This window comes from Lytechinus pictus, chromosome 15 (assembly GCF_037042905.1).
Source record: "Lytechinus pictus isolate F3 Inbred chromosome 15, Lp3.0, whole genome shotgun sequence".
NCBI lineage: Eukaryota > Metazoa > Echinodermata > Echinoidea > Temnopleuroida > Toxopneustidae > Lytechinus > Lytechinus pictus.
Window position 1 is genome coordinate 8,924,308 of NC_087259.1, and position 12,493 is coordinate 8,936,800.

General features: G+C 37.0%; 1 protein-coding gene across 1 annotated transcript; it reads right to left on the reverse strand.

Annotated features, from left to right (window-relative positions):
* Window positions 1-579: 579 nt before the first annotated feature.
* LOC129277714 (atrophin-1-like) lies at window positions 580-9,122 on the reverse strand. The gene is made up of 2 exons (XM_054913862.2): window positions 8,443-9,122; window positions 580-1,873 (listed from the first exon to the last, which is right to left on the reverse strand). Exons 1-2 carry the CDS (start codon window positions 8,932-8,934, stop codon window positions 929-931), a joined length of 1,437 nt encoding a protein of 478 aa, XP_054769837.2. The 5' UTR covers window positions 8,935-9,122; the 3' UTR covers window positions 580-928.
* Between the last annotated feature and the right edge of the window lie 3,371 nt (window positions 9,123-12,493).

Below are 12,493 nucleotides of genomic sequence, written 5' to 3' on the forward strand. Positions count from 1 at the left end.
GGAACTTATTGGTCAGGGTCTACGGCGTTCTTTCAGCAATTTCGAAGTATGGGATCTAAAGGTATACAGTGTAGATTGATCCCATAGTGTATGATTGATGTCATTTCCCAAAAAATAATAATAAATGACACACACATAACTTAAAAATGCCATCTGTATTTTAGAAGAAGGCCCACCTGTGTAAAAACAGGGTCATAAAGACTTGTTATAATAACAAATTATGCGTAACAAATTCACTATCAGCCAATCAAGTTGAATGATTTCAGAAGCTTTGAAACTGTTATTGCAAAATTGTTATTATAACAGGTTTTATGAAACTGGCCCCATGGACCAGTTTCATAAAAAGTTACAACCAATATTGTAACTTTGGCTCAGCAGCCAATTACAATCAAGGTTTCTATGGTACATGTAGTTATTCAATGAAAAAGTTGTAATAGTTTGTAAGTCTTTATGAAATGTGCCTAGAAGTTTAGTTTTCCTTGATTAACATTCCTTATTAAAATATGAACAGGAACCTTAAAGGGGATACCTGTTCCAACTGCTTGACTGTTCATAAAAGTAACAGTCCTTTTTTGTCTTGGAGATGGGGGGGGGGGGGGTGGGTTACAATATATACAGGTTTCACTGAATTACAGTTACTTTTCAGAACAGCACTGGTCTTTCTTATTTCCAGTGTTCAGTTTGTCCCGACCTACAAATGTGTAAGCTGATTACTGTACCATCGAACATCTTATTGTATGTATAAGCTTCTAAAGGGAACATATTGTAAGATGAGATTATGCAAAGTTCTATGTAATCTTTTGAGCTTTTCCTTCGGTAAAGATTACAATCATTGATGGCTCCAACTCTTCACAAATAAATGCATACATGCGTATCTATGTCACTTTTTTTCACAATTTTTTTGTTGTTCAAGATTATTCAGAAGGGGTCAGAGTAGGGAGGGGGGGAGGTCTTGAGAAAGATACCCACCTCTATGGTTTTCTTTGCTCCTTGTTCGATGATGAGTACGTCCAGAAGAGTGTCTCCTTTCTTGATGTCTGAGTGGATAATCCGAAGGTGTAGATTCCACAGACCTTGTGGACATACCATCAGAGCTATCAAGGTAGCTCCCATCAGTCCGACTGTCCAGATAGGGATCCGGAGTCTCGTATGACGTATACGACGACATGTTCAAGTTCTCAGCACTCCTGTACCTGCGGTTGGGGACGTATGCAGGACTTGTTGTGTTTGACGATGGTGACCCTGTATTGGGTTGGCTGTCTGTACGGTCAAGATTCTCTTTGCTCCCTCGCCGCCACTTTGATAGGCTCGGCGATCGTAAGAGTTCACCCATGCGGGCACGATTCTTCTGGAGCCTCTCGCGGACCGAGGGCGCCCGGTTGTCTTCGCTGCCTGGCATATCAGCGGGTGAATGCCGAGTTCTTGGCGATGCCGTCGATGGCGGGACTGGAGTCATGACTTTACTACCCTTGCCTTCTGTATCGGACAGACTCTGGCGACTTCGGTTCAAGAGCATGTCCGCTGCACGACGAAGGCTCCTCCGCGTCCGCGACCCACGCGGCTTCAGACTTGAGGGTGGTTTGGGCTGTATTGCAGTAGTGCCAACATTTTCAGGTGCACTGACCCCATTCTGTGCTACAGCACTATGGCAGAGCTGTGCGGGAGTAAGAACAACACCATCGCTACCCACTGTTCCGCTCGTGCCAAATTGGATTTCCTCGTAATACGTCGTCACAGGATGGTAGCTCTGTGGTGGGGGGCTCACGTAGCCATTCTGAGGCGCCATGTTGGATGGGTGAGTGTGGTGGCTGTACTCACGACTGCCGTTGTATGTCACATAGCTGTTGTTGTTGTTGATCAACCCACCATCCCCCTGTAAATGATGAAGAAAAACAATATCATAAGTTGAACTTTATCATAATGCAAATGAGGTACATGTATGTATGTATTAAAATGTATATTGCATAAAATTTTCTTACTACCTCCATGCTATAACTTGACTAGCATGCCAATATCACATTGCAGCTCATCCAAGGATCAAAGTTTCCATGGAAATCGTAGCACATATTGTGAAATATTGAAACAACATACAAGTTCCCGACCTGTACATGGAGGCAATGCACCTTTTCCACTAACACTGACTTCCACTTGTAAGTTTTTTTTTTCCTCTTTATATAATGTATTAAGTGTTTATATTGTTGCAATGCTGTTGTTTTCTTTCCTTATATATTAAAAGCACTTTGTATTCTACATGTAAGCAAGCCTCTGTATTATAAACTGTCATGCTACTGTATCATTTTTATAAAAGAGGAGAATAGCTCTTTCAACACATACCTACAGTGTTACATACATCTTACAGTTTGGTTAATAATAGCAAATGATAATCGCAAGCAGATATTGTATCCTGAAATTGCAGCCTACATGTACTGTATATTGATGCTTGAGAAGTTGTACAAAAAATAAATTATAAATATACATGCACTTTCAAAAAGTCAGGAACAAACTTAATTTATTTTTGCATTTTTATTGTAAATCTGCTCATAACATATATGAATATCTGACAATAAACTAAAAACTTTGAAATTCGATCATTCTTCAGAATCACTCAAACTCAGTACCGGCTTTAAGATATTAATAATTCCTTACACTGTATATTTTTAAGCGAATTCCCCCCCCCTAAAAAAAAAGAATAATTATCAATTATCACCGAGTCTTGACAACTTGGACCAAAAAATTCAGAGACTATACGTACTACTGTGTACCAGTAACAATTAAACATTGTTTCACTTTTACAAATGAAAATAGGGTGTACATATGTATAAATAGAAGTAATCACTAATCAAAGAGATACACTGAAGTTAAAAGACACTCTGAATGACACTAGCATAAAAAAAGGTCTTGAATGAGTAAAGTCTATCATTGATTAATATGTACAATCTATCTTTACATGTACAATTTCTAAAATAAATATTCCATCAATATTTTTAACATCTTCATTGCCATCATCATCATCATCTTCATCATCATCATCATCATCATGTTATCATCATCATTCTCATAATCATCATCATCATCATGTTATCATCATCATTCTCATAATCATCGTCATTATCATCCTCCTCCTCCTCCTCGTCATCATAATCATCCTCCTCCTCATCATTTTCTTGAAACAATTTTGGTGCAATTACCATAGGTTTCACTTTCAGTAGATGCCTTCAATACAACAATCCTAGTCTGGGCACTCGGGCTGCGAACTTTTGGGACCGCTTTTCTCAAGCAAAATTGTTTGTGTAAAGTTTTTTCTAGTGAACATCTGGTTATTTTTTAACAGCAATATTCTTAAACAAACTGCAGAGGTTGTACAAACATATTTAGACAAGATTTTGTACATGTATATACCCGGTATACAATTTATTTTAATTCAAAAGTACTAGAACTTTTAATACTCAAAATCTCATATTAATCCACCACAAGTTTCAAACATGTTTTTAATGTGTTCACTCTCTCATCTCTTTATATTAAGTGATTTTTTTTTAAATATTGCTTCCACATGTACAGGTATCTGATATCATCATCACCTATACCTTTGGTTCATACTTGTACTGTAGTGTATGTCATGATTTTTAAATCATGCACCTACTTTGTGAAACACCAAATTAAAGCTAATACTCTTAAAAAAAGCCCACCACAGAAAAATGTTGACTTGAATAAATAGAGAAAAATCAATCTAGCATAATGCTGAAAATTTCATCCAAATCGGACGTAAAATAAGAAAGTTTTTACATTTTCAAGTTTCGCTCATTTTTCACAAGACAGTGATATGCGCAACTCAGTGACATACAAATGAGACAGACGATGTTGTCCATCACTCACTATTTCTTTTTTTTTTTTTTTTTTGAATTATACCAAAAATTTCATTTTTCTTTTTTTTTATATTTGACAATAAGGACTAAACCATATAGTATTATTAAAACAATGCTAATTTCACATGTTCAGGAAGGAATTAATTGTTGTTTCACTTGACAATGAGAAAATTAGAATATTTCATATTTCGTATAATAAAATACAAAAGAAATAGTGAGTGGATGACGCCATCAGTCTCATCATTTGCATACCGACAAGGATGTGCATATAACTGTCATGTGAAATTAACTTTAAAATGTCATTAAACTTTCTTATTTTAGATCCGATCTTGATGAAATTTTCAGTGTTATGCTTGTTGGATTTTTTTCTTTTTATTCGAATCAACTTTTTGTTGGGGTGGACTTGTCCTTTAAAGAGGAAGTTCACCATTACAAAAGTTTATTGTAAAAATAGCAGAAAAAATAACAAATATTGGCGAAGGTTTGAGGAAATCCATATTTTCCAGAATAAAAAAGTTGTTAGAATTTAAATTATTTGATTTGATTTGTGTGATATGCAAGCAGCTTTCCTAGATATTAATGAAATGTCACTTTCTGAGAAAATTGAAAATAGTTTTTATTGTATACCTTCCGTACATACCAACACACAAATCATTTCACACCTGCTCCTAAAAGGAAAATAAAAAATCATTACAAGTCATTACAATCCATTAAAAAAATAATTTCTGCATTTTATATTACATAACAAATGGGCCAGCTCAGCTGCTCGTTTATGATGTCACAAATTTAAAAAAAATGGAAATTCTAATTACTTTCTTACATGTAATCTTCAATTTTTTCTGACAAAGTTTTCTTTAGGGTGAACTTCCCTTTTAACCTGCCTTTTCTACCCCCCCCCCCCCCCCCGCCTGCGGAAAAAGAAGAACGAAAAATCCCACTTTCCTTGATGACTTACCAACACCGACTGATCACAATCACTGTCCTCATTTTCTATTAAATCTCCAATATCTAAATCAATATTCCCAATGTCTACTGCCTCCTCCATCACAGTTAGTTTCCAAACATTCCTCCTTCAAATCAACCATCTTTCCAACTTTATTGCAAATTGTTACTTGATGCAAAACAGCCAGTCTTCAGTAATCAACTTGCCAGCTAGAAATAGGCTTTACACCAATTTTTCAAAAACATTAACGAGAGTTGTTCAACCCACAAGTTTATGTTGAAACAATAAAGTAGATTCTGTGTGACTCCTATTGCTTGCATGAGATATGAATTGCGATACAACCAAAAATGCCGAATGAAGTACAGGTTTAAAGCAGGTTCTTCCTGCTAAATTGAATAAAGTTCGATAAAGAACTTCAAGCAGTGCGAAGATCTAGTGAACTTTGCACATTGATCCTTCTATTTACACTGACAAATCTAACAAGGGAATTTGATCATAAGAATAAACAGGATTGTTCTTGATTCATTTTCTAATTTTATTAAGAGATTTGAATTAGTTAGCGCCTCTACGATCACTGCGGTGGCATCACAAACAAAGGTTAAGTGCACTGCTGGGGTTAATTAATGACAATGGACTGACTTCTCTGGATGACCTATCAATAGGTTGAATATATTGCACTCTCTTATTTCTCTTTTCAGCTTTTCATGAGTACTGTACATGCAATCGAAGTTGACCATGAATGAGAAGTTAGAAATGTACATACAGTAGGTTTTATTTCCATTTTAACAGTGACAACTAATATTTATTAGGTGGGCTGATGATGCCATACCCCCATTTTCCTTTTAAATGTTATTTACATGAAATCAATAATCATAACTGTTTCATTTTTTTCATACATGTGTAAATGATGTGTCTCCATTATGATTAAATAAATTGCAGCAATAAATAACTCATGCACTTAATCAGTTGTCAACCCAATTTCATATAATAAAATACAAAAGAACAAGTGAGGATATGACATCATCAGCCCACTAATGAATATTCATGAAGAGGTGCCTAGAACTGTTTCACTGGAATAATTCAAATCTTTTAAACTTCAATAACTTCGTCATTTGGTATCTAATTTTGATCAAATTTTTAGCATTTTGCTCTGTGAATTTCACTCTATTTATTGAGATATACATGTAAATTCTCCAGCCTGGACCATCTCTTTAAAGGAACAATTTTGTGAAACACAGGACAATGTACATGATTAATTTGGATGATTCTGATTAAAATATTATCATTTCTATTATCATTATTTTGATCATTTGTGTATTGTACTCACGTTGTTGACCCATTCAACCAGCTGCAGTTCAATATTTTCATCAACATCATCATCATCATCATCACCACCACCACCACCACCACCACCACCACCACCACCACCACCACCACCACCACCACCACCACCACCACCACCACCATCATCATCATCATCATCATCATCATCATCATCATCATCATCATCATCATCATCATCATCATCTTCATCATCATCATCATATCATCATCGTCATCAAAAGATCATCATCTTCATCACCACCCACCATCACCACCACCATCATCGTAATTATTATCATCACCATCATCATTGTTACAGTCACCATCATCATCATCATCATCATCACCATTATCATCACCATCACCATTACCATATCATTATCATCACCATTACCATCTACATCATCATAATCAATCATTTACACTAGATCATCCCAAATTTGCATTATAAAAAGACCATTATTTTCCTCATACTACAAATTTACACATTAAAAATGCCTTGGATATTTTTACTTTACAATCATGACAATCACTGGTGGATCTGGGGGGGGGGGGGGGGGGGGGTTACAGCCGGCCCATGCCCCCCTTTTGAGAGGCACAATTAGAATTTTAAATGTAACAAGTGGAATGCCTCTGGCCGTCTCACCTGCATCACGCGATTCAATATAGCAGCAGTGCTGATTTTGAAAACTACTATAACTCGCACAAGATGTTCAGTGATACTTGGTTACTCTTATTTCCACGTTTTATGAACTAGACCAATACACTTATAGAGATATGATGGCAATTCAACAAATACCCCCAACGTGGCCAAAGTTCTTTGACCTTACATGACCTTTGACCTTGATCATGTGACCTGAAACTCGCACAGGATGTTCAGTGATACTTGATTACTATTATGTCCAAGTTTTATGAACTAGACCAACACACTTTCAAATTTATGGCTGTAATTCAACAAATACCCCAATTTGGCCAAAGTTCATTGACCCTAAATGACCTTTGACCTTGATCATATGACCTGAAACTTGCACAGGATGTTCAGTAATACTTGATTACTATTATGTCCAAGTTTCATGAATCAGATCCATAAACTTTCAAAGTTATGATGGTAATTCAACAGATACCCCCAATTCGGCCAAAGTTCATTGACCCTAAATGACCTTTGACCTTGGTCATGTGATGTGAAACTCATGCAGGATGTTCAGTGATACTTGATTAACCTTATGTATAAGTTTCATGAACTAGGTCCATATATTTTCTAAGTTATGATGACATTTCAAAAACTTAACCTTAGGTTAAGATTTTGATGTTGATTCCCCCAACATGGTCTAAGTTCATTGACCCTAAATGACCTTTGACCTTGGTCATGTGACATGAAACTCAGGCAGTATGTTCAGTAATACTTGATTAACCTTATGGCCAAGTTTCATGAACTAGGTCCATATACTTTCTAAGTTATGCTGTCATTTCAAAAACTTAACCTCAGGTTAAGATTTGGTGTTGACGCCGCCGTCGCCGCCGCCGTCGGAAAAGCGGCGCCTATAGTCTCACTCTGCTATGCAGGTGAGACAAAAACTGCCATTAAAACAGAAGTGTGCCCCCCCCCCCCTTTGAAAGTGAAGACCTTTTCTCTTTTTTGCTTGTCAATTTTTTTTGTGGAATAAATATAAATACCCTTAATTTTTGGTTAAAACCCTTTTTTTTTTTGCTTGTCAAATTTTTCCTCGGGAAAAAGTGCCCCCCCTTTCGAAAAATCCTGGATCCGCCCCTGATGACAATGTAACACTACAGTAACTATGTCAAATAAACTGTGTTATGACAATAAAAATACTGTTTCTTCATTATTTGTTTCTTCTATGTGGAACTTAATCAAATAAATAATTACACCCTGGAAATCAAGGGAAAACACTAAATCATGAGTGAAACATATAAATTTCACCAATGATTGTTAGTTTTTACCCTACAGAACAATTTCCTTAGAATCTATCCGTATGGTAAAAAGAAAAATAGAATTTCTTCATCCATTCATTGACATAATATTCCTGATATAGTCTAGGCCTTTATTCATTCTATCTTTTACATTTTACAGTACGACGAGTATTTAATAATTGCCAAATATCATTTCTTCTATTTTAAGAGCCTTATATAAGTTATAATATTTGCCCTCAAATCTCCTAAAAATAAATATCTGAAATTAAAAATGAAAACATATTTGCAATATTGGTGCATATATTCTAAGATTTTTAAGGAGAGCGCCGTTAAAAACCAATCAACAACAACAACAACAACATCTCCTATTTTTCCTAACTTTACCTGCTGCTTGGTTGACAAGTGATGGTGATGTTGGTGATGAGTTTGCTGGTGGTGGTGTTGCTGATGTTGATAGCCGCCGGTGGGCTGATGGGTACCATCCAGGGAGGACCTCGGGGATGGAGTCCCGGTAATCATGAACCCTCGCCCGTTGACCATCGGACTGGTCCTCACATTTGGATAATGTTTTCTGCTGCTCGGCTCGCCTTCCACTCCAAAATCATACGAAACATCTTGCACTTTATATCCCGTACCGGACACTGGAGATACCGGACTACGGAATTCTGCCTGCGAAACTGGAGAATAAATATCCATTTGACTGGAATTCGGAGAAAAGGAGGAGTATCCATTTGGAAGAGGGGTGGACGAATCGGGAACCAAATCTTGCCGCATTGAGGACACCAAGGCCGCCACGGACGGGTCGAAATTTTGTCCATTCGCGGGTATTTGCCCGCCTTGATGAATGGGCCGTCCGGAATACTGTAATACATCCATGTTTTCTGCCCTAGAATGACATTTTCCCAAACATAGAATCAGCTGAACGCTCAATATTTACTATCTTCTCTGTTTACACGGTGTCATATTTTCCCACGTCCACGTACAATTCTCGTATTCCCATTTCACCTGTTGCCGAATTTGAACATGGCGTCCTCCGTATTGTTGCTAGATGTACACTCAATTATGCATGCAAATATCGCCGTGTGACGTCATGACCAATCTCCTTTCAGCAAAGTTGTCAAATCATGAATATTCATTGTGTGCAAACGGGGAGATTACCAATGACCGAACAGCTTGCTCATTCAACCAAGATTTCTTTTCAACGGAACTTTTGAATCGGAAAGTGGGTATCTTTTGTCTCTTCAAATGAATCGCGATCAATACCGATTTTCTTTGGAAATCAAAGGTTTTGTACGCAGCCCTCTCCCATGCAATGAAAAGTTGGAATTCATTGTAGGAACTGAGTGACGATACACCGCAAGGTCTCGTAATCACACTTCTCTTGAAAACAAGATTTGGAATAAACAAAAATCTCTGACGCAATTCAGGATTTCGTTACAGATAACTGTAAAACTGATGATTCTCAGACTTGTGTACTTTGTTTGCGGCTGAAAATTTAGAAGACACTGACAATGGGGGGGGGGGGGGGGGTGGGGGGCACCGTATATGGTGATTCATACTCAGAGGAAGAATAGACCTAAACCATCCATGTACACAATTCACTATTTCTTCCTTTCAATATTTTTTTCCTGTCCTTTAAAAAATTAAGTCCCTATATATTAATCAATTTCAAGTGAACTTGTATCCTCTTACAAACACATAGGCCTGTATTCTGAAGTCAGGTTTAACTATGGGTGCGTTTATCCGCCACTTTTTTACCCTAGAATCATGATTTGAATCATGATTCAAATCATGATTCTGCAGAATCACGATTGCGTTTAGGGTGCGTTTATCCGCCACTTTTTCACCCTAGAATCATGATCTGAATCATGATTCAAATCACGATTCTGCAGAATCACGATTGCGTTTAGTCGAAATTGAATATAATCATGATTAGAATCACAAACATGAACTACGAAAAAAGGGGCGTTTGGAAAGACGTTTCTACAGAATCACGTATGAAAATGTTCGAATAAACGATATCGTGATTTGAATCATGATTATATGACCTCACTGTGTCGGGCTACTTTCGGTTTGACTCTTAATTGCCAAGCTCAAGGCTCTCTATATGCTCATTGTATGTACATGGTTACTCTGCATGCATTCCCACTGGGCAATTTGTTACCGATTACCAATTTTACCGGTTATTACCGGTAATATCACCCGGAAATTTGAGTAACATCAAATATTACCGTTATTACCATGTTATTACCGAAATTATAATTCCTGTTGATACCTGTTACTGTTATCACCCTGATGAAACCTACATTTACCTAGTTACAACAGGGTGATGAGGGGTAATAAGGGTAATGTTGAATGACTTTGATTGGTTATAACATTGCAAACTTTAGTAATAAGAGCAATCTTACAGCAATCCCAGCGAAATTTTCAAAGTCCAAAAAATTACTGTTATCATCCTGATGAAACCAACATTTTACCCAGTTACAAACAGGTTGATAAGGGGTAATGGGTAATGTTGAAACGCTTCCATTCCCAGACAGCAAAGTATCTGGATCACATACGGTTCTTATCTGGGATATCTGGGTCCCATATGGGCCCACATGGAACCCAGATGAAAACATATACTTGAACCCACATGGTGCCCAGATAGGACTCAGATGGAAACGAGACCTCCAACCCATGCGGAACCCATTAATATTGGGTAAATTGAGTAATATCAGATGGTAATATCAGGAAAATGCTGGGAATATTAGTTACTCATGAATATTCATTACTACAATAAATGGCCAAAATTTTAGCTAATATAGCTGTAATAATTAATGTGTTTATGTTTATGCAATTATTCCACCCAGAAAATTTTCAGAAAAATGTGTAGTTTATATATCATATTAGTCATAATCATGACATCAATTTTAGAAAAATGTTTTAGGGTTGAATAATTGTTAACCATAATTTGTCAAGTGTTGTAAACTCGCTCAATATATAGAAGTAAATGACAGGGTTTGGTGGATAGGTGTAGGATTAGGATGCAGGATTTTAGGATAGGATAAGATGATATGGCTTAGAGTATGGAGTTGTAAAAATGTGCTTCAATGACCCTAATGACACTAATTGATTTTTTAATGAGCCGACATTAATTGGGTAATATTGGGTAAACAGAGTAATATGAGGTGGTGATATCATTAAAATGCTGGAAATAGTAGTACATCATACTGAGAAATATTGAGTAAATGGAGTAATATCGGGCAGTAATATCATGAAAATAACTGGAAATATCGGTTACATCATACTGGGTAATATTGGGTAAATGGAGTAATATCGGGTCCGGGTAATAACGGGGAAAGATTGGTCTACTATTTCCCCGTTACTACCCACTGGTGTTACCGTGGTAATAACTACGTTATTACCTGTTACAACCCGGGTAATATCGGGTAAAATGCCCAGTGGGTTTCTTGTCATGTTCAAGTTCTGTGTTGGTCATCGCATCGTCCACTACTTTTCATTTTTTGGTCATGTCTTCAACTTCAAGTTCTAGTGAATGAATTAACTGGACAGACAATGATCTCAGTTGTTGTTGAGTATAGAGTGTTAATATTAAATTGGATCTACGCTGAAATTCACTTCCGAACACCATTTTGGATAAACTAACAAGATGAATAGAAACATATGGAACCTATAGAAGTAAACAAAATTAGGTATAGACTGAATTCTGGAAGCAAAAGATTTTTCGAGAGCCGAAACACGTGCGAAAAACTTCCTCTGTCAAACTGCGCACTAGTGATGCGCACTGGATTGGCCCGAATCTGAGGAGAAACAGCATTGTAATGAAGGTCGTCTAAACGCTGATTCTGTGACATCGTGATTCATGTTTGTGTTTTGAATCATGATTCTGGCTTGAGGTCGCATAAACGCAGCCTTAGTCGAAATTGAATATAATCATGATTAGAATCACAAACATGAAACACGAAAAAAGGGGCGTTTGGAAAGACGTTTCTGCAGAATCACGTACGAAAATGTTCGAATAAACGATATCGTGATTACAATCATGATTATATGACCTCACTGTTGTTTCGGGCTACTTTCGGTTTGACTATTGCCAAGCTCAAGGCGCTCTATATGCTCATTGTATGTACATGACTATGAATTCATTTCTTGTCATGTTCAAGTTCTGTGTTGGTCATCTCAGTTGTTGTTGAGTATACAGTATCAATATCAAACTGGATCTACGCTGAAATGGGGCTGAAATTCACTTCCGAACACCATTTTGGATAAACTAACAAGATGAATAGAAGCATATGGACCCTTTATGATAGAAGTAAACAAAATGAGGTATAGACTGAATTCTGATGGAAGCAAAAGAATTTTCGAGAGCCGAAACACGTGCGAAAAACTTCCTCTGTCAAACTGCGCACTAGTGATGCGCACTGGATTGGCC